Source organism: Pteronotus mesoamericanus, unplaced genomic scaffold (genome assembly GCF_021234165.1).
Source record: "Pteronotus mesoamericanus isolate MK-2021 breed Mesoamerican mustached bat unplaced genomic scaffold, CSHL_Meso_final scaffold_371, whole genome shotgun sequence".
Classification (NCBI taxonomy): domain Eukaryota; kingdom Metazoa; phylum Chordata; class Mammalia; order Chiroptera; family Mormoopidae; genus Pteronotus; species Pteronotus mesoamericanus.
In genome coordinates, this window is record NW_026555314.1 from 1,263,724 (window position 1) to 1,286,865 (window position 23,142).

Sequence of the window (23,142 nt, forward strand, 5' to 3'; positions counted from 1 at the left end):
GCATGCTCCCTCCACCTTTCTTGTCTCTGCCTCGCAGTCCCCTTCTCTGCACCCACATCTTAGAGGTCTCTGGTGGCCTCACATCCTGTCTGTGACCTTGCCTTTCTTTCTGATACAACTCAATAATTCAAGATTCCGAAAGAGGAATGCTGCTGGGCCGCTGTTTGTTTGAGCCTGATCACACAAGGCAGAGGTCGCGGCCAGTCTCCTCGGATCTGAGTCCAGCTTGGCCACTAGGCTGTGACCAAGTCACGGGGCCGGCCAGAACAGAGGAACAGGCCCTTGAAACCTAGCACCAGCCCCGCCACCATGTGTGCTGTGCTGTTGCCTTCATGGAATTCATTTAGCAGCTCTGCCTCGAGCCTCTACTGAATGCCAGGCCCTATGCCACTGAGAAAAGGATATTGTCTCCTGGACACTGAGGATAGTCTTGCCCTTGGGCACTTATACTCAAGTGGGGTGGTGGCTGCCTGTCCCTGGGTACAGTATGTTCCACCTTTCAGGTGTATGTGTGTGTGTGTGGAGGCTTCCCACCTCTCTCAGTACACAGGTGCCTGTCTCCTGGGAAAGGGCCCCGCTTCTGGGTGTGAATGTCCCCCAGGTATCCATGTCTTCTTACCTGGCTTCCGGCCCCAGCTAGCGGGTCCTGGATAGCAGAGAGCCCAGCCTTTGGGGCCTTGAAGGAGGGCCTTGCTCCTGGTGGCCGCGCCGAGTGCCAGTACGCCTCCTCCGTCTGTTGCCCATTGTGGGTAGGCCCGACAGCCAGCGCAGATCATCTGGAAGGCCCAGGAAGCCCTGTCTGTCAGGGCTGGGGAGAAGATGCTTCCTCCCCACCCCAGGGCTCTACCGTGATACTCACCTGCCAGCTCTGGACACCAGTCATCCAGGTTTTCCAGGAGGGACTCATAGCGAGTGGGGGCCCCACCCTCCCCATCTGTTGGGAGAGGAAGAGTGACTCCTGACCAGCCCCTACTTCTCGCTATAGACCTGTTCGCTGGCTCAGGCTGCGGTCAGGATAGGGCATTGGATAAAAGGGTCAGGGCTAGGTTCAGGCAAAGTGGAGGCCAGCAGATCTGGGGTCCCACTTACGAATGATCTGCACAAGGACATAGTTCCCACGCTCCTGCAGCAGGGCGCTGCCTGTGGAGGGAGCCCGGGAAGCTCCCTCCTCCAGGTCTCTGCTCAGGATCACCAGGTGCCCATCCTCAGCCAGGAGGCCGATGGTCGCTGGGAGGGCAGGGAGGGAGGCAGGGCAGGGCTGGTACCCATGCCTGCAGCCGGGGCCCCGCCCCACCACCCCTCCCGGCCCCCTCACCATCCGGAGACACCCGCCCCTTCTGCCTTAGGTGGGCAGTGAGAGTCACCAGGCTGCACCAGGGGTTCACCAGCTCCCGGCAGCCGGCTGTGGGAGAGGAGCAGAGGTGAGCGAATGAGACTATTTCCCCCCAATCTGGGACCATACGCCTCTCCCATCTGTGTCTGTCTGTCTGTCTCTCTCTCTCTTTTTCTTACTTAAGTGATTTGTTTTATTGAGGTAAAATTTACATAACATAGAAGCCACCATTTTAACCAAAGTGTACAATTCAGTGGCATTTAGCACATTCACAGAGTTGTATAACCATCACCTCTATTTCTGAAATATTTCATTACCCCCCAAAGTAAACAATGTACCCACTAACCAGTTAACTTTTTTCTTTTCTTTGTTCCAATTACAGTTTACATTCAATATTATTTTGTATTAGTTTCAGGTGTGCAGCATAGTGGCTCTCCCATCTCTCAGTCACAGCAGGGAGGAGGGCTGCGGGACCTCCTGTACCCCCATCACCCGCCTCCCAAGATGTCAGCGATGGGTGCACAACTCATGCCTCCTGCACCAGCCCTCTGCCCACAGCAGACCCCCTCCCACTGGAGGCTTGGGAACCTGTCACTGTGGCTGGAGTTCAGGTGTCTGATGCACCCTGGACTTTGAGGACCACTGACTGAATCAATAGCCAAGAAATCATGCAGTTTAAAAACATCCTCCAAGGGAGTAGCAAGGCAGGTGCTCTAGGAGAGGGGCCCATGTGAATTTCCTGGTACCCAGCCAGGGTTTTTCTCTCCTGAAACTCACTCCAGGCACTAGTTCTGCTTCCGCACAGAGCTCCTTCCCCGAAACCCTCATCCCCTTCCCCACCCTGCCTCCTCCCCCTCCCCAGGGCAGGGGGAAGCTAGCAGAGCACACCATTCCCAATCCACCTGCTGGGACAGGGGACCTTACTTACCTCCAAACATCACTGTGATAAACATGGCTGCAGGGGAGAGGAAACAGATGTGGGGGCTTTGGTACCCCCACTTCTGACTAAGGAAGAAACTGGGGCTGAGATCTATTCAGGGTTTGGGCCCTGCAGAGAGATATATGTGTGTGTGTGGGTGGATCAGTGGGTGAGGGGTAGGTGATGGGTGGACAGTTCCAGGCTGAAGTCCCTACTTGGTCATCCTTGGGGCTGGGCTCCTGCAGTTGTCCAGGACGCTTGGCCTCCTCTTCCTCCTGCTGGCTGGGTCAGAATTGCAGGAGGAGACAGGCCCTCCCAGCTTCCAAGCTGGTCTCCATGGCAGTGGGAGCTGCGAAGACGTCCAGGCAGGAAATGCCTCCCCCCCAGTATCCTGGTAACAGGATCTGGGGCAGGGCTACAGTGGGGCCTGGAGCCTCGGTTTCTAGGGATGTCCAGAGACCACATTCTCCCTCCCGTAGAGACCGAGCTCCCAGACAGAAAGTAGGGGAGGTTCCTGGCGGGGCAGCGGGGGCTCACCACCGTGAGCTGGTAGCTGGCCAGGGGCCCTCGCCGACATGGGGCTTCACCAGCCTTGTAGGCTCCCCACCAGCTCAAGGCTCCCATCTCTGCCCCATGTTCTTTCCTCTCTGCCTTCCTCCTCATTCCCAGGCTCCCCTGTTTTCTTCTGTTCTTGTGTTGTTGTTTTTTTTTTAGTTAAGTTTATTGAGGTAAAATTTATATACGGTAAAATTCACCATTTTTAGTGTTTGAGTTTTGACAAATCTCAAATCTCAAAAACCACCACCACAGTCAGGATACAGAACATTTCCATCACTTCCCAAAATGTCTTTATGCCCCTTTGGAGTCGACTCCAGCCCCTGGCAAGCACTGCTTTTTCCAGAATATGCTATAAAAGGAATCATACAGTACGGACCCTTTTGGGTCTGGTTTCTTTCACTCAGCTTAATACATCTGAGATTCACCCAGGTGGTCCCGTGTATCAGCAGTTTGTTCCTTCAATAGATAGATAGATTCTTGCTTATTACCACTGGCGGGGGGTCCCATCCCATTGTCTGGGCGCACCACGGTTTGTTGACCCATGTACCTGCAGTTTTAGGTTGTTTTCAGTTTTTTGACAATTCTGAAAAAGCCAGTATGGACATTTGCCTACAAGTTTTTGTGTGGCTAGAAGTTTTCATTTCTCTAGGATAAATGCCATGGCAGGAATTTCTGGGTCATATGATGAGACTATGTTTAACTTTACAAGAAACTGCCAATGTTTTCCAGCATGGCCACACCATTTTTCATTGTCCCTCTTTCTGTCTGGTGGTGGCTAGGCCTCCCGGATTCACGGCTGTCCCTCTCACCACCTCCCTCTCTCTTCCCCCTGTCTCACCATCTTTCCCAGCCTCATATTTGTCTATCTTTCCTGCTCTCTTCTCCTCCTTCCCCTCCTCTCTGCTTCTCCCTTGTTCTCCCCTTCTCTGTGTCCTCACATTGTTTCTCTGTCTCTCCATCTGTGTCCCATCTTTTTTGTCTTCTTCTCCCTCTCCCTCTTCTGCTCACTTTATCATCCTGCCTCTTTCCTTCTCCCTTATCACCTCTTCTCTCCAGTTCTGTCTCTTGCCCCCTCTCTATGAGCCCCACCAGCCAGGCTGCCCAGCCCTTGCCAGCTCCCTTTTCCCCAAGTGCCCAGGATCAGCGCTGCGGAAACAGGTGGCATTTCCCAAACTTCACAGGGCACTTTATTCCAGGGACACCACTGCATGTGGGGACCTGAGTTCTGCAGAACACAGCTCAGGGTGGCTACAGCCAGATTCTGAAGGACTGGCCACCCTGGGCCCTGGAGCCTCAGCTCTGACAATCGTCATTCTGTGATCAGAGGGCTTTGTCTTCAGTGCAGTTGAAGGGTCATTTATCTTGAGGGTCATGGAGATGCAGAGGTATTAGGAATGCAGTGGGACCCATGCTGGGGGAGCGGTTTATAACAATCCCCAAGGTAGCTCTCAGGCTGAGGGGTAATGAGAGTGCACCGTTTCAATTAGTTGTATATTATTATTATTTAGGTCTGGTAAAGCAGATGATTGCCATGGAGAAGATACTTTGTTACAGTCCCCAAGAGAGGGGGCCCCCCCATGGGGAAGTCCCTGGGGAGTGAGCCACATGCAGAAGCATCAGGGTCATCAGGAGGCACAGGGATGGGGGGAATTGTGGGCTGGAGCCTTCATTGTCATTTCGTAGAGAAGGAACAGTCTAAAGAGTAACTTCAGAAGGTTCAAGGGCATAGGGGCTATTCCCGATTGGCACTTGGGTGGTTCGGGCAGGAGGGGAGAGAGCTCAGTAAAGGAGGAAGCTGGGAGTGTGGGCTCAGGATTGCTTGGTTTGCATTTGGAAAGTATCTCTAGGATTTGGCTCACCCTGGGACGGCCAGTCCTCTAAGGCTGGCAAGGCCCCAGATGTCAAAGCATCAGAATACAGAAAATAAAAGACATGATTAATACATGCACCATGCCTGGCACTGAGCACATAGTCCTGTCTTTGCATTTTCACAGTCTTTGAGCTAGCACTATGCTTATCTTCATTTTCCAGATGAGGAAACTGAACCCAAACCAATCAGCTCCTCTCCATCTGGCAAATTAAGGAACTGACCACATCAAGTGCTGGTGCGGATGTGAAGTCACCTACCCACCAGTGGGAGCGTAGATCAGTACAAGCATGGTGGGAACGCTGGCACTATGTAGGACAGCTAAATGTACATGTTCCCTACCCCCAGGCAATTCTAATGCTGGGCGTCTGTCCAGCAGAAATGAAAACACAGGTGCATCAAAGACATTGACAGGATTGCTCACAGCAGTTTTATTGGTAAAGGCCAAGGACTGCAAAGCACAGGAAACAACAGGAGAATGGATAAACTAATTCACACAATGGATTCCACAGAGCTATTAGAATGAATTAAATATCACTGCACATTCTGGATGATAACCATAATGTTGAACAAAAGAGGACACACTAGCATTTCATTATTAGAAGTTCTAGAGCACACAAAACTGATCTAAGTGATTGAAGTCATAATGATGGTTACAGTTGGGGGTGGGGAGAAGTAGGGGGATGAGAGAGAGCTCTGGGGAGATGGAAATGTTCTAAATCTTGATCTGGGTAGAAGTTGCAGGAGTATAGTGTATGTGAGAGTGGGTATCTTATATATAAAATCATCAAGCCATACTTCAAAGGTTTATGCACTTCATCATATGTGAGGCATACCTCAATATAAAAGCAGCCCCCTTCTATAATGTATGTGTGGATTTCAGCTCCTGTTCTCAGAAGGCCCTGTGAGGTCTTGACGCTCACGTTTGGGAAGATGGGGCCTGGCAGTTGGGCCCCAGCCACTGCCTCCCCCCACCAATCAATGGGCTGATTTGCATGCCCTGTTGTGGTCCAGTAACCTCCCCTGCCTGCGCCCTGAAGCACTTGGAGCACGCCCAACAGAACAGCTCCGGCTTGCCTCTGGCGATGGCGATGGCCTGGTGGTACCTGGCCCTCCTTCCGATTGGAGCCCTCCTGGCAGGTGAGCCCTCCCTGGGCCTGGCTCACCTAGGGGTGGGGTTGGGGACAGCACTGGCTCTGGAGAGCCCCTGCAAGGAAGCAAATTGATATGACCAGTGGGAGGGTGCTGGAAGGGGCTCTGAGGTAGAACAGAGAAATGGCTACTGGTGGCTCTGCCCTAGACCCGGGGCGGGTCGCTTCTCTGTGTGGGGCTCAGTTTCTCCATTTCTGAATGAGCAGATCACCAGGCTCCCTTTGAACTTTGACACTTTGGGGTCTTAGAAGGGACTGGAGCCGGTTATCTTTTTAGTTTTTCACAGGGGAAGCTGGTGTGGGCTGGTCCTCACCTCACACGGCCTCAGGAACAAAAAGGTGCACGTCATCCAGTTGCCTGAGGCTGAGCTGATGGGTGATACAGCCCAGGAAGCTTCCTGGAAATGGTTAGTCTGTAGCCAGGGTTTAGAAGAGCCAGTGTGACCAAGGGGTAGGGGTCTTCAGGGCAAGGGGTGAGAGTGAACAACAGAAGGAACAAGAGGCCATCAGTCCCACCTTTTAAACTCTAGGCCCTCGTGATCCTTGGGAACATGGGACTAATGGGGACTTATGAGTCGCCAGCTTGGTACCCCATCCAGTGTCGATGCCATGGCACCAGGCCAGGAGCCCTTTAGGAATAGGAGTCATTTAGGAGTGTGACCAAAACTTCATGAGGCGGGGGTGGAAGGGAAGTGGTCCAGGCCAGGCCTGAGCAGATCTGTTTCTCTCAGCCTCCCAGCCAGCTCTGACCCAGCCAGATGCGTTGTTGGTCTTCCCAGGCCAAGTGGCCCAACTATCCTGCATGCTCAGCCCTCGCCATGCCACCATCGGGGACTATGGCGTGTCTTGGTACCAGCAGCGAGCAGGAAGCGCCCCCCGTTATCTCCTCTACTACCGTTCAAAGGATGACCACCACCGTTCCCCAGACATCCCTGATCGTTTCTCAGCAGCCACAGACGCAGCCCACAATGCCTGCATCCTGATCATCAGTCCTGTGCAGCCTGAAGATGATGCAGATTATTACTGCTCTGTGAACTACATGTCATAGGGGTGGTGTGTGGGATGAATGCCTCCTATCTCCACTTCTGTCCCTGATCTTAGGCCCTCTCTAACTTTCTCTGAGCCTTGATTTTTCTCCTCTGTAAAACGGGCCAATAGTATCCAGCATGTCAATAATAACTATTCTGAGGGCCATGAGATCCCTGCTGAAAAAGTGACTGTGGTTCATCTGGGAGGGTGGAGGAGGGTAGGGATTCTGGGGCTTGGTGCGAAAGAGGAAGAACATGAGACCCTGGGGGCAGGGTCCAGCCTCTCTACTGGCCCCCAGGGGGCTCAGAATGGTAGTCTGGACTTCCTGTGACCCAAGGTGCTGGAGGGAGAAAAAAGGAACCAGTCCTTGCCACTCCCAGCTCTGCATGGGTGGTTGTGGTCCAATGTTCACTGTGTGACAACTGGGTCTCCATGGAGCTCACGTTGCCAGGTAGGGGAGGGACAGTCCCTGTCTAGTCTCTGATGGGGCAGGAAGGCAGGTGTGAATGTGTGTGTGTGTAGGGACACTGAGAGGCACCTGAAGGCCAGGGTGGAGGGTGCTGAAGACAGGCGGGCAAATGGCAGGGGCAGAGTGAAAAGCATCCCCCCTCTCAGAAACACGTGTTCTACTGGTCTCCCATGAGAGGGCTGTACACCTCCCCCAATCCTAGGAGGCCCTCGCACATGCAGGTGGGCCCAGAGGGAGCACTGAAGGGAGGGAGGCAAGTCTTGCGGTCAGAAGCAAAGTTGAGCATCTGGGAGTGGGGCGGAGGGTTCAAGAACACACCCCTCTTGCCCCCCAGTTTCTCTGAGACACCTCATGCCTGAACGTCATCCCTCAAATACCCCGAGTCCAGAGAGGGTCGGCCTACAGCCCCAGCCATCTGCGAGGCCTTCCACAGGCCCTTCCTCTCAACTCCGTCTCTGTGGTGGCAGGGTGGGCAGGCAGAAGAACTAGGAAGGATGAAGCCTTACAGGACCCCTGGGCCTGAGAGGTTACGGGCTCCACTCTGGGATCCCCTTCTCGTCTCTTGAACACTCCAGACGCCCCGGAAGCCCCTGGCTTGCCCCCACCGTCAGGGAAAAGTGCGGCGGGTATGGGCCTTCTGCTTGCCGCGGCCTCAGATTCCTCCCCTGCACTCCCGCCAAGGCCTGCCCAGCTGTTTTCCTCCCAGCTGGGATGCACTTCGGGGGCAGCCCGGAGCCACTGTGTCAGAACTGAGAGACTCTGGGGATCCCCGTCCTTGAGCCGCGGAGCCGGGAGGTTACGCGCGGGGACGCCCGGCTCGGCGGGACCACAGAGACGCGTGGACCTCCGCGCGGCCTAGAGCAGTCCCGGAAGTGCCCGCGGGTTGGGGGCGGGGCTCCGGGCTCTCGGGTCGCCACGGGCTCCGCGTCAGCAGCTGCCGGGGAGCGAGGCCGGTCGGCCGCGGGTTGGAGCAGCTCAGGTGCAGCCCCGCCCCGCCCGCCCGCGGCCACGCCCCGGCCTAGGTGATCGGCCCCGCCCAGGCCCAGGTGAGTAGCTCCGCATCAACCAGTGTTCCACCTGTCCCTCCGGTGGTCCGGGGTGCGGGCGTCCCCATTAGTGGGAAGCATATTGGGGTACCGGCGTCGCCGCCCGGGCGGCGTATGCTGGCCCGCGGCCGCTGGCGGTCCTCCAGCCAGGAAACCCTGACCGGACCGTGGGTCTGCCTGGTGCCTGGCCCTGTGGACTCCCTAGAGGATGGGGTGACGGATGCCGGAGGAGCCGGGGAAGGCCCCGAGAACGGTGGGAAACATGGGGTTCCATACCTTTGGCTTTTCGATCTAAAAACGTTTAAAACATTGTTACGGACAGATAACGGATTGCCAACTTTTTAAACAGAGTGGAGACTTCAGGGTGTAGGTGGTACATAGCGGGAATGGAAAACTCCTAAGGAGGAAACCTTGGAAACACCATGATTTAACAGGTGGGTGCAAGAAGAGTTGCAGTCCACCGATACCAAGGAGGGATCTAGGGAGTGAAAAGGGGCGGAGGGAACCCTTCAGAAACCAAAGGAATAAACTGGGGGCATAGGATTAGGGGGTGATTTGTCCAGCAAGCTCAAAGCCTTGAGGCATCCAGGTAGGCAAGGTGGGCTTAGTAAAGGGGGGGGGGTGCATATTGTCACATCTTCCAGTCTTTTTAGAGAAAGCCAGAAACGTGAGTTTTCCATATTGGCAGCTAAGTCAAACAAAAAGGAAAAGCCCAACTCTTTGGAGAGCCAGACAAAACGTGTCTGTGGCAGGATCCCCAGGCTGCCAACTTGCAACCTCTCAAATGAAGGGTTTTGAGAAGGAGGTATTGGTGCCAGAAGGGGTGGGGAAGCGAGGACTGAGAAGAGAGGGATTGGCAGTAAGGAGGTCATTGGATGCAGGAGCTGAGTGCTGGAGTTCCAGCCGAAATTGGAAACTTGAAATCACACAGTCGTATGATTTTTCCTTGGCAACATTTAACATTTTAGGAGGAATTGGTAGAGGAGGAATTAGTGGTTGGTTGCAGCAGGGCAAGGAGGTGAGGAATGTGATGCTGGTCAGAGAGTGAGCTCAAGTGATGTCTGTAGTTAGACCCACTATAGATACAGTGTCTACGCTAGATGGGAATGGGTAGAACCGAAGAGAAGCATTTCCCTGGCCAGTGTGGCTCAGCGGATTGAGTGCCGGGCTGCAGGCCTATGGGTCGCCAGTTCGAGTCCCCGTTAGGGTGCATGCCTGGGTTTCAGGCCCGATCCCCAGTTGGGGGCAAGGGAGAGGCAACTGATCAATGCATATCTGGTACATTGATGTTTCCCTCCCTCTCTTTCTCCTTCCCTTCCCCTCTCTCTAAAATAAGTAAAACTTTTTTTTTTTAAAGAGGAGCTTGAGGTGACAATGGGGAGATGTTAGATATGATGAGGTTGAGTGAGAGAACTGGGAGGATTGGAGATTGTGATTGCTGAAGAGGAGGGGAAGAGGAGCTAAAATGGGCAAAGAAAAATCATTTGAGTGGCTGAAAATTAATTTAAAAATATTTCCAAATAGAAATGAGTTCCATTGTGACTATTCTAATTAATTTAAATTTTTTTCTGAGCCAATTACTCTCTAAGCTTCAGGGTAAGGATAATAGTACCTTTGTATAGAGTTGTGAGGATTAAATGAGAGCTGCTTATAAAAGGTCTAATAGAGCCTAGTACAGAGCAGATAGAGGATCAAGAAACATGAACTGTTATCATTATGGTACCTAGGAGATTCCCTTTAGTTACACAGAAGTTTCTGGATGAGGTCCCGAGAGCCTCCCTCAGGGGTCACCCCACCATAGCGATGGGGGGCTAAGTGGGAGTGTTCTAGCCTCCTTCTTTGCTCCTACAAAAATACCCCCTTCAACTGGAGCAGTCATGCTCTTCTCTGTTTAAATTGTTTTTTATCTCCCTGAGAATTGATTTTTTTGAATAAAGAGTTCAAGTATAACAGTCAGTTCTAGCACAAAACTAGATGGCTTTTCCTCCACTCAATCATCTAGTAATTCAACAAGTGTGTTTGTAGAGATTGTCCAGTTGTGCCCAGGGGTGGGGCCTCCAAAATGAAGGATCACAGGACTTGCCCTTAGGGAGCTCACAGGCAGTGGTGGGGAGAGTCCTGTCAACCCATGTTTGCTGAGGTGGTGAATGCCTGGTGGACGTGTGCACCAAGCCCGTGGGTCACCAGGGAGTGTGCCTAATTTCATCAGTCTGATGGTGTAGAGAAGAGGGAACGTTTGGACTGAGTCTGGAAGGATGAGCTGGTGGCAGTCTGAAAAGGGGGAGGGGCCTGGTAGGCAGAGGAAAGAGCAGCACAAATGAGTTATTGAGCTGGTAGGTTAGGGGTGTGTGAAAGGAGAGGCAGGAGATGGGCTGGAAGGGCTGGGCTGGAAGGGCCATGCCCTGAAGGTCCTGTGCAGGAGTTGAGCTGTCACAAGATCTAAGAAGAGAAGTGACACAATCAGGCCTGTGCTTTGAGTATTTGTCACTGGTGTCAATGCAGAGAACAGCCCAGAGAAAGGAGTGAAAGTTGGAGGTAGGCAGATAGCTGGGAGGCGAGTATTGAAATGATGTCGGGGAGTTGCACTGAGGCCTGAGCTGCAGAATGGCAGCAGAGACAGAGAGGCAGCGACCCCTTCAATAAAACCTCAGGAAGTGGACAGGACAGGACATGTGGGTGAGAGAGGACGGTGGTCTAGGCTGACTCCCAGAGTTCTGGCTGGGGCATCAGAAGGAAGAAAGTTTCTTTCTCTCTCTCTCCCGCCCCCAACAAAACCCCCTCTCCAACATCTTCCAGGAAACGGGGTATTGGTTCTTTTCCATATGGCCCCACTTCCTATTCTAGCCCACCTTTCTGAACATCCTCAGCCTTTAGAGTCTAGACACCATGCTGTGCTGCTTGGTTCTGTATTTTCTTTTTTGCAGTTGTTTCTGATAAATCAAACATCTGTCTAACTCAGTGTGGATCATCTCAAGGGCAAGATTGTTTCTTATCCTTATTTTGTTATATCTACCATTGTTTCTGGCTCAGAGGGATGCATATATTAGGTACTTGACTTGCCAGATTTACCGTGTTCCTTGTTTTCTTTTCAGATTGTAAGAACAGTAAGTAAGTGTATCCCAAAGAACATCTTTCAAGAAATACAGTCATTGGGGGTGATACTAGATCCACAATGGAGGTTCCCCCAGCATCCAAGCTTGGTGAGACCTTTGTGTTTGAAGATGGGTTAGAGATGCAGCAAGAACTTTTCCCAGAGGAGGACCTGGGGGACTCATTTCTTCAGGAAAGAGGTTTAGAGCAAATGGCTGTTATCTATAAGGAGATCCCTCTTGGGGAGCCAAATGAGGAACATGAAGATTATGAGGGGAATTTCAGTCTGTGCTCAAGCCCTGTTCAGCATCAGAGTCTCCCCCAAGTAAACAAACCTCAGGATGATGAAATATTTGGCCAAACCTTCCTCCAGAAATCAGACCTTAGTATGTGTCAGTTAATCCATGGTGGTGAAGAACCCAGTAAACATGACTGTGACCGAATAGGTAGGAGGGACTCAGGACCTAATGAACCTCACAGAACTGCACAACCACCAAAACCCTATGCATGTCGGGAATGTGGGAAGGCCTTCAGCCAGAGCTCACACCTTCTTAGACACCTGGTGATCCACACTGGGGAGAAGCCCTACGAGTGCTGTGAGTGTGGGAAGGCCTTCAGCCAGAGCTCGCACCTTCTCAGGCATCAGATAATCCACACCGGGGAGAAGCCCTATGAATGCCCAGAATGTGGGAAAGCGTTTCGCCAGAGCTCGGCCCTCACACAACATCAGAAAACCCACACTGGGAAGAGACCTTATGAATGTAGGGAATGTGGGAAAGATTTCAGTCGGAGCTCAAGTCTCAGAAAACATGAGAGAATTCATACCGGAGAGAAACCTTATCAGTGTAAGGAATGTGGGAAATCCTTCAATCAGAGTTCGGGCCTGAGCCAGCATCGGAAAATCCACACCCTAAAGAAACCTCACGAATGCGATCTCTGCGGGAAGGCTTTTTGTCACAGGTCCCACCTCATTCGGCACCAGAGGATTCACACAGGGAAGAAACCGTACAAATGTGAAGAGTGCGGGAAGGCCTTCAGCCAGAGCTCCAACCTCATTGAGCATCGGAAGACCCACACTGGGGAGAAGCCCTACAAATGCCATAAGTGTGGGAAAGCTTTCAGCCAGAGCTCCTCCCTCATCGAGCACCAGCGGATTCACACTGGGGAGAAGCCTTACGAATGCGGCCAGTGCGGGAAGGCCTTCTGCCACAGCTCTGCGCTGATTCAGCACCAGAGGATCCACACCGGGAAGAAACCCTATGCGTGCAACGAGTGTGGCAAAGCCTTCCGGCACAGGTCGGCCCTTATTGAACATTATAAAACCCACACCCGAGAGAAACCCTATGAGTGTAACAAATGTGGCAAGTCCTTCAGGGGGAGCTCACACCTTATTCGTCATCAGAAAATCCATGCTGGGGAGAAGCTCTAGAAGGAGGAGCTCACTCCGAAGCTGGAAAGCCTTTCCCAGATGGAGCCTGCACCCAGTCACTTTGGCTGCAAGGCCCTGCCCACCTTTCTGATAACAGTGCTGAACCTAGGCGTTCCTGAACGCCCACAGCAGCAGCAAGGCCCCCTGGTGGCCAGGTGCCCCTTGATCAGTAGGTTTACTGAATGAATGGGAGGGTTGGGGGCATAGGAAGACCACCAGAATGGCTGTGCACCTGCAAAGAGAGCAGGCCTTCTGTTCTCTTGTTCTCACATTTGGCTTCGAAACCTTTAAGGTTTAGTGTTTCCCTCTATTCCAGAATCCAGGAGAAGAATAAATGTAAGGAGGGAGAAAGTTGAGTTGAATCCATGAAAATGTCAGGTGAGAACTCTTTAACATCAGGCTACCGTCTGGCACTTTTAGAAGAAGTAACAATTCTCACAGTCCAAATTAGCTGAAGAAAAACGAACACAAAAAGTAGATACCTCAGCCACAAAATGGAATCTTCTGCCTGGCCTGGACATTGATGGAGACAACAAAACAGGATACAGAATAAAGAGAGTGCCTGGAAGGATTAGTTCTGGGGCTGAGAGTGCAGGCGCGAGTCCCTCGTGTGGTCTTTCAGTCCTGTTCTGCATAGAGTGAGGGTGGTCTCTATCTCAGGAGAGCAGAGGTTTGGTCCTGCGGGGCAGAGGACATTTGATGTCCAGCTCTGACTCAGCCCGGGCCCAAGGCATTAGTGCCCTCTAGGAGTAGGACCTCTACCAGGCCCAGGGCTCCCAAGACCACAGTGTGCCTTGAACATCAGCAGGGTGCATTTCTGGGCTGGCAGCTATGCAGCCTCTCCACCTGCCAGTGTGGGATCGGGCTGGGGTAGAGGGGATGCTGGAAGTGGGGTGATTCCATCAGAGATGTGGGTTCAAGTCTCAGTTCCATCCCTTCTACCTCTGTGACCTTGAGGAAGCCCTAAGGCTCCACTGTCCTGTCTGTGAAATGGGGATAGTGGGACCCGGCCACATACTTCTCAGGATCGGTGCAAGGCTCCCATTCAGAATGAGACCACATATGAACATGCTTCGGCAACTGGTGACCGAGTGTGGATACCCCACTCGAGACACTGTCCCTGAAACCTGGAGAGACATCCCATCTGGTTCCTGAAATGGCAGGGCTTGCAGCAGGCCCTCATTAAACCAGGCTTTCCCATACTCCCTCCGGCTCGCACCCTGGGCTGGGGGCACCCTATGTCTATGTTTCTCCTACCCACAGATGTTTCCTGGGCGCCATCTGGAGCCTCCCTATGGCGGCAGTGCACACGGTCCACGTCCTTGTCCTTCGCTGTTCTCCCCGGTGCCAGCTGGTGTTCTACTGGAGATGGGTCCTGCGGGGACCGGCTCGGCGGCACCCCCAGAGGTGGGGCTCAGTGGTGTCCCAGCGCACATCCAGGCTGGGAGCCCTGTGCTGGGCACCCATGCAGCCCCAGCAACTCCCTGACATCAGGCCTGCTCGCCCTGGCTGAAGAGAGCTTGAAGGTGGCCGTGGTGTCTCAGTCCCCCAGGAATGGGCTCCGGCAGTGACGGTGCCAGGCCTGACTAGTTGGTAATTGTCCCAGGCCCTGAGGCCTTTGGGTGGCCTTGGGGATCTTTAGTACTGGCTTTACCACCCCGATCCTCAGCTAGTGTGGGAGGAGGCAGTCTGATAAGCTATTCTGAAGTTTTCCAAACGTTTATGGCTGGAATCATATGAACATATTACGGTAAAGCTGGTTATTTCAGAAGCACAGCTTGGCAGTTATGGGTAATTGGATAAATAAAATGGGAGAGCCAAGTGGAGCTTGATAGCCAGAGATTTCATTACTTAAAAAAAAATTTTTTTTTTAATGCTCTAACCAACTGAGCTATCTGGCCAGGGCAGTAACCAGAGATTTTAGAAGGACTGGTCTGATGGCTACAGAGGTCTCTCAAGTTCTCTCTGCTGTGTGAGTATGTGAAATATTGAACCAGCACCCCAGGGACCCCAGAACCTGCTTCACCAGCAACCAGACGTGGCACCTGGGCATTGCTGTCATTTACCAAGAGTGAGGAGAGAATGCTGAGACCCCTGCTTGGTGCAGGTGACAGCTGCCACCCCCCACCCCCAATCTACCTCCTTGGCACCCCTCTCATTTTGTCCCTATGAGGCAGTCATCTGTTTCCCTCCTACCCTCGATGTCTCCTTCCACGTCCTTCTGTACACCTGAACCAAACAGAGTTTTTTAAAGCATCACTTTGCACATGACACTGCTCTTTTTAAAGCCAACCTTTCGGGGCTTTTCTGCACATAAACCCCCATCTCAGCTGAACTCTTTCACCCTCTCTGAGCGAGCCCCATGGAGTTCGTGCTGCCTGAGTCCTCAGCTCATTCCCAGCCTCTCTCAGCTCCTTTCATGCTGTTCCCACCTTTTGGATTATGCACTTTCTCATCCTCCCCCCACCTGACTCCTGTCTTCCTTTTGACAGTTTATGTGCCACAGGATTAAACCCCCTTTCTGAAGGGTTGACAGATTTTCCAGTAACCATGGTAAGACCAGGTACTTTTCATTTTTGGCAGTGAAAGCAGAACTTAGTTTCTTCAGTTTCTTTCACTGTTTGGTTATATATTTAAATTTATTTTATTTAGGCTCTAAGCATAATGTTATAAGAGATTGCCCTGTAATAGGTTAATCATCCCTGAATTTAGTTGTTTTTGTTGTCTTATGTTTTTTCCTCACGGCAGATGTGTGTTATAAAGGTCCAACTCTTGATTGTGGTCACTAATTGAATTGTTGTGTCAAAGTATATGTATCCTGTTCTGTTTTTTTTCTTTTTGGGCTTAATACTTTATATTTCTAAGATTAATTATTAGTTAATCATATTTTTAATGTTTCTAGTGAATGTGGGTACTTTGGTCTATGGGTTTGTTTTTTTTTCCTTACAGTTAGAGCCTTTTCTGCAATCCATGATTTTAACTTTTTTTTTTTTTTTTTTTTTTGGTTATTAGGAATTTCCTTTTGGGCCAAATATTATTATTTTTTATATTCCCAAGTGATGAATGCTTAAGTCATTGCTGTTGTTTCTTACTAGATTGTGGTGTCAACATTTCAAAGTAGCCATAGAACTTTTGGGGGCCTGAATATATTATCAGTTTTTATAAAGCATTTGTATACTCTCAAGAAATGTTCTTACCACATCAGCTCTATTTGTTAAGTCGGTTTTTAAACCATTTTATTCAAATTCACATTTTCTCTAACTTTTGCTCACTTCAGAGTTCTGAACCTGGGTCCAAGGACTGCCTAGGAGCCTGTGAGCAGGCAGGGGTTTTAAAGACCGTGGGCCCCGAAGGACTGAATAAAACTGTGTGCATACATGTGTATGAATGAATCGTTCTGGAAGAGGGGTCTGTACCATTACACACAGTTTTCAAGGGCTCCGTGACCCCAAAATGGTTAGGAGCACTCATTTACCTGATCTAATTGTAGTCTGATTTTGTGTTTTTTCACTATGTATTTCCGTTTCCCTTTCATTTCTGTTCCTCTTCTATATGTGCGGTGTTGCTATGTTAGTCGTGCAATTATCTCAACTCGTTTTTGAGAAATAGGCAGGGTATAAACTGTCAATAAGCACGTACCATGGTATTTGGGGTATATATATTTAATAGTGATATATTGAAAAACTGTGCCTTTTAGTGCCCTCTTTGCCTCTTTTACTGCTTCTTGGCTTAAACTTTTCCAAATATCTTAATTGAAGCCCTTTGCTTTTCTTGATTTGCATTTGCATGTGAGTTTATTTAGCTCAGCATTTTAATTTTTAAATTTGTGTACATATTTTGCTGTGTATCTGTAACTTATAAACACCACATTGTTGGATTTTATTTTCTGATTCTGTAATTCTCTTCCTTCTTGTGTAAGAAGTTCTGTCATTAACATGATTCTTTAGAGTAAGGCATAATTTTTATTTTAGTATTTGCTAACTCATTTAACCCAAAAAGGCCATGCTCATTCACGGGCGGAGTATCATTTCTGGGTAGACTAGAGTCTGCATTGGGCGTACCTGTTCCTCTTTACCTTCTTCAGCAACAGGCCCCATCCTAAGCCTACTCTTCAAGTCACAGCCTCTGGTTTCAGTGTCCTTGGCTATAATGTGGAGCAATGATATCACCTCATAGCCTGTGGAGCTCAGAAGACCAATGAAAACAAACCTGCACAGCAAACTGAGGGTATGGGTGATTATTACACTGTTAGTATTTTGAAATATTTAACTTTCTGTTCTTACTCCTAAAGTTCTTTGAACATAGAACATTACATTGTGCTAATTAAAAAAAAAATACTACCAGATGTAGCAAAGAGTCAGACATCGCAGATCCACCCCACCCTCCCAGAGTGACCCCACAGCCATTTGAAAAGAACATGGATGGGGAGCCCTGACCTTATACCTCGCCATTCCCAGCACCTGTCTGTCCCAGGCCAGTCCCCTCCACAACATTCCCCTTTCTCCCATAACCCCCTCCTGCGGTGGGGGGAAGGCACAACTGCAAAGGCTCAAGAAGACTGTCACTTGTTGCCACTGCCATTACAGGCGGAGAAACTGAGGGCAATAACTTACCGAAAGTGTGGCGATTTGTGTCAGATCTACCTGGAAGTCATGGGCAAGAGCGGTTCTGGACACTATGCTGGAACCCCAGCCAGTTGCTGCCAGAACTTATCAGAGGTGGCAAGTGGATTTAGTCACCACTGGCCAAGGTGAAAACCAAATTGCCTCAGTCCGCTCAGAGTTGCTCAGCTCTTGGGGATGAGCAGACATTTGTAAACATCACACAAAATGGACATATGTGCCAGAATGCCTATGCATGGATTTACTGGAGGCGGGGAAAGAGAAACCCTTTTCTTATGGGAGAACGCTATCTTCAGCATGTGACAGCTCAAGAAACCAAAGTGGGTGTGAAATTGGGGCATCGTGAGATGGGCCATTCCTCCTGCAGTGCAGGCCCTCAGAATTGGGGGGATTGTGTTAGAGACACTCCAGTGCTAATCACCTGCCCATCACGCAGCTTTCCTGCGCTTCCTACCCCTGGGCCATCGCCCTCTGAGGTCTAGAGCGCCCTCTGCTGTTGCCTGCAAACACTTGAAAGGCTGTTAGCCCTCAAACTCAGACTTGTTGCTGGTTTTCAATCCCTGCTTCCCTTGTCACTACCCTCAGCTAGCTCTTCTTCCCCTAGAGACAGCCAGAAGCACTTCTGTTTCTTCCCTGTGGGTCTTGCTTAAGTACAGCACCTGGAACCCTGGAAACACAAGCAGCCATGCAGTAACGGGCTACCTCCTTAAACCCCATAAAGCCTGAGGCTCACCTCCCTGCAAAGGATGGAGCACAGCATATGTTTTAGGACTGGACTTATCCCAGGACAACAGGCACCCTCAAGCAAAGAGCTGTTCCCAGCACATAGTGGGGGGTGGCAAGGGGGCACAGCTTCCCTCTTGGAGGCCAATGGGGCTTCATCTGGGTCTTATAAATGGGAGTCTAATGCTAGGGCCCATGGCCTCTCCCTCCTGTTGGTGGAATGTGGACCTCCCTCTCTGCCATCTTCCCTTTTACCTGACTGAGCCCTGCAGGAGAGAGGCCTGCAGGTCTCACTGGCCACCGCCACGCCCTGCTGGGCTTGGGGAGAGGCCCTCCACCAGCATTGGCTGGGTGAACAATGGGCTTCTGCCTGCCTGTTCTGTATGGCAATGACGCTTCTCAACTCTCTATTCATCTGCTTTTCCCTCCACCCTCACTGATTTCAAGCCAGGAATCAGATGCTACCTTCTCTACCTTATCATTCACCAGTCCCCCCAAGTCCTGCCCTTAGTATCGCTGGAAGCCACCTTCTCCTCTCATATGATCACTCCCTTCCAGCTGTACAGCCTCCTCTTCTGCCTCCCATCTCCAGCCTGACATTCCCTCCATCCTTCCCCCCTTGGCAGCCAGAGTGATCGTTCTCATCTGCAGCCTGGTGGGGTCACTCTCCTCCTCAAGCACTCCCATTGTTTGCTCTGTAAACCTAAGCACAGAGGTGTCCTGCAGACCCTTCCTGACCTGACACCACCCCTCCTGCCAGGGTCTCCATGCTCCAGCCACATTGAGCTCCCCGGTTTCCCAAACATGCCTTCCTCTGGCAGGAAGGACACCCCTTTCTCACCCATGGAAAGAGCATGGGCCAAAGACGGGGAGTTCTCTGCCAGGGTTAGCTGTTTTAACCCGGACATTCAACCATGCCCCCCCCCATTCCTTGTGCTATATTCTGGGTGTTAGGTGCAGTTGAAGCAGGGAAGAGGGCCAAGTTTAGGATCGGGGCCAGCCCTTTGGTTAGTGGAGAATGAGAGGAGAGATTGGGTCCAAGATCATGTGACTGTCTCCTTATATCTCATGTTGTCACCATTAACACTTTCACACTTCATCTTAACTAATGTCTAGCATATTTGCATGTCTCCTAAACACAATAATTGCAGTAGCACCCTGAAGATTGTTTTTCCTGAGTCCTCATCCACCTCCAGGCCTTGGGCAGAGCCTCACAGTGGCTGAAGCTCATCTTGCCCTTGGTTTCTTCCCTATTTGATGGTAACTGCAGCTGAGCAGGAATTCTGAGGGGAGGCCAGTTCATTGAAGAATTAAGGGGGTCACTTTCAAGATAGCAACAGGTACCTTGTCATTTAATGTTCTCAGGTACCAACAGTGAGAACATTGGCAGGAGCTTGCCTCCCCGTAGTACATGGAGAAAGGGGAGTGAAAAAAATTCCATCAATCCGTGGGATAAAGAAGGACCAGGCTGGGGAACAGCTGGGTTTTCTTGCCTGATACCTCAGCACAGCCCCTGAGGGTGTTAAAGTGCGTTACACAGGGCAGATAGCCACAGGGAGGCGCCATGAGCATGACCAGAGCACATGGAGATAGCAGGAGGCTGCACCCCTCCTTGTGCTCACCTACCTGTGGGAGGCCCCGCAGCTGCGTGTCATTCCCTCACCCCCGCCGCCCCGCCTACCCCCAGGAGCAGATTTAGTGTCTCTTCTTCCTCTCCCTGGCCTGAGCCATTCTGTGGGACGGAAGGCAGACCTGCCCCAGGGGAATCCAGCTCCGGATGTGGGGCCCCAGGAGGTAAAACTCAGGGGCTCCTACCTGATGCATACGTGCTGCCAGATTTTCACCATCTGTGTCTGTAATTAGCAGAATAAGCAGACCATGAATAAGAAAAGCTAGAGAAGGCTGAATAAGACAGTTGACAAACAACCTCGTGGCCATCCACAGAGCAGATTATGCTCCAAGTGCAGGACACATATTCTTTTTAAGCACACATGGGACAAAAAGCATACACATGCTGGGCTATAAAGAAAGTATTTGCAGATATCAAAGTCCTGAGGTGCAGATTACGTTCTTGGAGAATGCAAAGATGCCAGAGACCAACTATAACAACTTAACCAGAAAACCAGTTCCTGGTGCCATTTCTCTCCCCTGCCGTTCACCATTTCGGCCTGGGACTCCACCAGCAAGAATGCGCTTCCCATCCATGTAAGTGGAACTTTGGGCTCTGCTAGAGTAGAGGTTTTAGTTCTCAAGAGAGGAATGCTTACTCCAGGGACATAACCAGAGACCACCCTCTGGCCACTCTGGGCATCTTGTGCCAGTGAACAACAGGCGTGGGGTGATCAGCCTGACTCTTAGGGGCGTTGCAGAGCTCCTACACCTTGGGGGAGCCAGGAAGAATGCATCTGGAACCCTGAGAGCACCCGTGTACCCTCATGGCCTGTGATGAAAGTTAATGAGAATTATAGCCACCTCCTTCAGGCCCCCAGGAATAAAGATTTGGGGCACCCCACCAGACAGGTAACCCTGACCAGCAGAGGGGCTTGCCAAGGGCAAAGGGAGTACAGACTGGGCAGTGGAAGTGATAAATGCCAGCTACCACCACATGGGAGGCATGGTGGGAGAGCTGTCTGATCACGAGGGCATTCCTTCAGCAAAGAATCCTGTTAGGTTGGTTTGGCCAGAATCCCTCCTCACATGTGATGTTTCCTTTTAGTAATTTTCCATCCACAGACCCCCCAGCCTGCTCCTTGGCTATACATCCCTACAGGCCCATGCTCCATTCAGAATTGAGCCCAAATTGACTCTATACTGAGTTCTCTCTCCCTCTTGCAACAGGTCTGAATAGAATGTTTCTACCACTTTACTGCCCTGCCCTGGTTTTTCCTGGACCGTGTGTGTGTGTGTGTGTGTGTGTGTGTGTGTGTGTGAGAGAGAGAGAGAGAGAGAGAGAGAGAGAGAGAGAGAGAGCACGCACGTGCGCCCTAGGAGAGGAATGAATATCGATCATTAACTTGTATTCATACTCACTTGCACGCACTCATACACACAGACATCCACACACACCCACATCCACACAGGTCACACATGCTCTCAGACAAGCATTTCCTTTGCCCCTGCCACCCCTGCTCAGCCTCATACTCTGTTTCACTCTCATTCCCAAGCCAGTGGAGGACCCTTATGCCACAAGGAAGGGAACCAGAGGAGCGTGAGATGGGTACCTGGTTGGAGGGAGGGCAGGGCCAGTGATGACTTAGAGCCTGCTCAGGGATTGTCTGGGCTCCAGAATATTCCTGTCCCCAACCCCAGAAGCCCCTCCACTCTGCCACCAACTGAGGGGCGACTTGGAGGGGCCCCACTATGAGCGCATCTTTGGCCCAGTTTTTTCTGGCTCCAGGGGCGCACCCAGGAGGAGCTTCAAGGACGGGAACCCTGGGTAGGCATGGGGGTCCCTGTGCTGTCTGGGGGGGTCACCCTGCCTGGTCCCCCTCCAACCCTGGGCAATCAAGCTAAGGCTCTGGGACCCACCTCACCCTCCTTGGTCGCCAGGGGTCTCTGTTTCCTCGCTAGAAGCTCAGGAAAGGGTTCCAGCACACAGACTCAGAGGAGTAGGAACCAGGGTGGCAGGGTGGGCTTAGGGGCCTCCGAGTCATGACTGCCAAGGGAAGGTGAGGCTCGGGCGTCCAGGGTCCTTGAGACAGGCAGAGTGAGGACCAGAGTTTAGTGACAGCTGAGTGATGCTGGTGGGCTTTCCTTGGGTTCTCACTTAATGCCACGAGTGGGTGCCAATATTAGGGATTGCAAGGTCTGAGCGTCAACAACCCAAGGAAAGGCTGAGTTGGGGAACGGGACAGTGGCCTGTTGATCAGCTGTAAGTTAGTCCCGCTGCTTCAGAGAGCATACTGCATTCAGCTCACAGGAAATTTGAATGTAGACACCCTGTGTCCCCCAGTTCCAGGTCAGTGTGTGCCCTCCAGAAGTGCCAGCGTGTGCAGCGGGGAACCAGGTGTTCCCTGGGCCTAGTGTATTCTGTCACCAGGACACACTGGCCAATGGGCCATGGCGCCAGTGAGGACACACCTAGAATGATGTACCTGAGTATTTTTCAGTTTCTAAATTAAGGTGTATTCAGAAATTTTCATGTACAAATTTACACTGCGTTTCTCAGTCAATCACCAGGTGATTAATGCGGGTTCACAGATGACTTGCTTCCAATTTAACTACATGCAACAGTCATGCCAATAGCTTTTCTTCTATATTTTGCATAATAGTTTTAAAAGGGGGTACAGTTTAACTGTCAGGTCCCCAATTGTCATTTTCAAGGCAGTAGAGGATGAAGGCATTTAAAAGTGATATAAAATTTAAGCTTTATAATAAACCAGAAGAAGGAGCCTTTCCTCCCATTCCCTACCCCCAGCTCACCTCCTTAACAGTTTAACGCTGCCCTCAAAACACAAGCTCACCTGCTACATTTGTGACCATGATAAATCCAGGTCATTATGAAGTAAGTTAAACTTTGCTTCTTGATGAAGCCACATTAACTTCTTTTTACAGTGAATTTGAGCCCTGGCTGGGTGGCTCAGTTTGTTGGAGCACTGACCCATACCCAAACTTTGAGGTTTGATCCCAGGTCGTCGGGGTGCTTACGGGAGGCAGCCAGTGTATGTTTCTCTCCCTTCCTCTCTCTCTTAAAAAAAAAAAATCAATAAAGATACCCTCAGGTGAGGATTAAAAAAGAAAAAAGGTGAATTTGACTTTTAGTGCAGTTCCAATTGATCCTTCCAGTGATACATAACAGTTTTCAAAATGTTAAAAAAATTTCAGTTGATTGAGCCTTCAAAGACAATGCTTATCATTTATATTTATTAGTATGGTCAAGATAAGAAAGTAGTTGGGGCTTTGGTTA

At 51.0% G+C, this 23,142-nt stretch overlaps 3 protein-coding genes across 4 annotated transcripts; 2 read left to right on the plus strand and 1 right to left on the minus strand.

Moving 5' to 3' along the window:
- Window positions 1-127: 127 nt before the first annotated feature.
- Window positions 128-2,286, minus strand: CUNH22orf15 (chromosome unknown C22orf15 homolog). Of its 2 annotated transcripts, none has more exons than XM_054592809.1 (5): window positions 2,262-2,286; window positions 1,316-1,402; window positions 1,086-1,227; window positions 860-969; window positions 128-174 (listed from the first exon to the last, which is right to left on the minus strand). In XM_054592809.1, the coding sequence occupies exons 1-5, from the start codon at window positions 2,284-2,286 to the stop codon at window positions 128-130; spliced, it is 411 nt and encodes a 136-aa protein (XP_054448784.1). The 2 variants fall into 2 exon arrangements, with proteins under 2 accessions (XP_054448784.1, XP_054448783.1); XM_054592808.1 differs by lacking the exon at window positions 128-174 and adding an exon at window positions 637-776 and having other exon boundaries at window positions 860-934; window positions 1,090-1,227.
- A 3,482-nt stretch (window positions 2,287-5,768) lies between these two features.
- VPREB3 (V-set pre-B cell surrogate light chain 3) lies at window positions 5,769-6,876 on the plus strand. The gene is made up of 2 exons (XM_054592725.1): window positions 5,769-5,817; window positions 6,560-6,876. Exons 1-2 carry the CDS (start codon window positions 5,769-5,771, stop codon window positions 6,874-6,876), a joined length of 366 nt encoding a protein of 121 aa, XP_054448700.1.
- A 1,450-nt stretch (window positions 6,877-8,326) lies between these two features.
- Window positions 8,327-13,613, plus strand: ZNF70 (zinc finger protein 70). Its single transcript, XM_054592885.1, has 2 exons — window positions 8,327-8,372; window positions 11,465-13,613. The coding sequence occupies exon 2, from the start codon at window positions 11,545-11,547 to the stop codon at window positions 12,889-12,891; it is 1,347 nt and encodes a 448-aa protein (XP_054448860.1). The 5' UTR covers window positions 8,327-8,372; window positions 11,465-11,544; the 3' UTR covers window positions 12,892-13,613.
- Window positions 13,614-23,142: the final 9,529 nt, after the last annotated feature.

Excerpts from the sequence above, each read along its gene's own strand:
- CUNH22orf15 (XM_054592808.1), bottom strand. The coding sequence starts at position 2,286 with ATGTTTATCACAGTGATGTTTGGAG. Across the intron at positions 1,228-1,315 it reads GGGGCGGGTGTCTCCGGATG|CGACCATCGGCCTCCTGGCT; the intron begins GTGAGGGGGCCG and ends CTGCCCTCCCAG. Across the intron at positions 935-1,089 it reads TGTCCTTGTGCAGATCATTC|ATGGGGAGGGTGGGGCCCCC; the intron begins GTAAGTGGGACC and ends CTCTCCCAACAG.
- VPREB3 (XM_054592725.1), top strand. The coding sequence starts at position 5,769 with ATGGCCTGGTGGTACCTGGCCCTCCTTCCGATTGGAGCCCTCCTGGCA. Across the intron at positions 5,818-6,559 it reads GATTGGAGCCCTCCTGGCAG|CCTCCCAGCCAGCTCTGACC; the intron begins GTGAGCCCTCCC and ends TGTTTCTCTCAG.
- ZNF70 (XM_054592885.1), top strand. The coding sequence starts at position 11,545 with ATGGAGGTTCCCCCAGCATCCAAGCTTGGTGAGACCTTTGTGTTTGAA.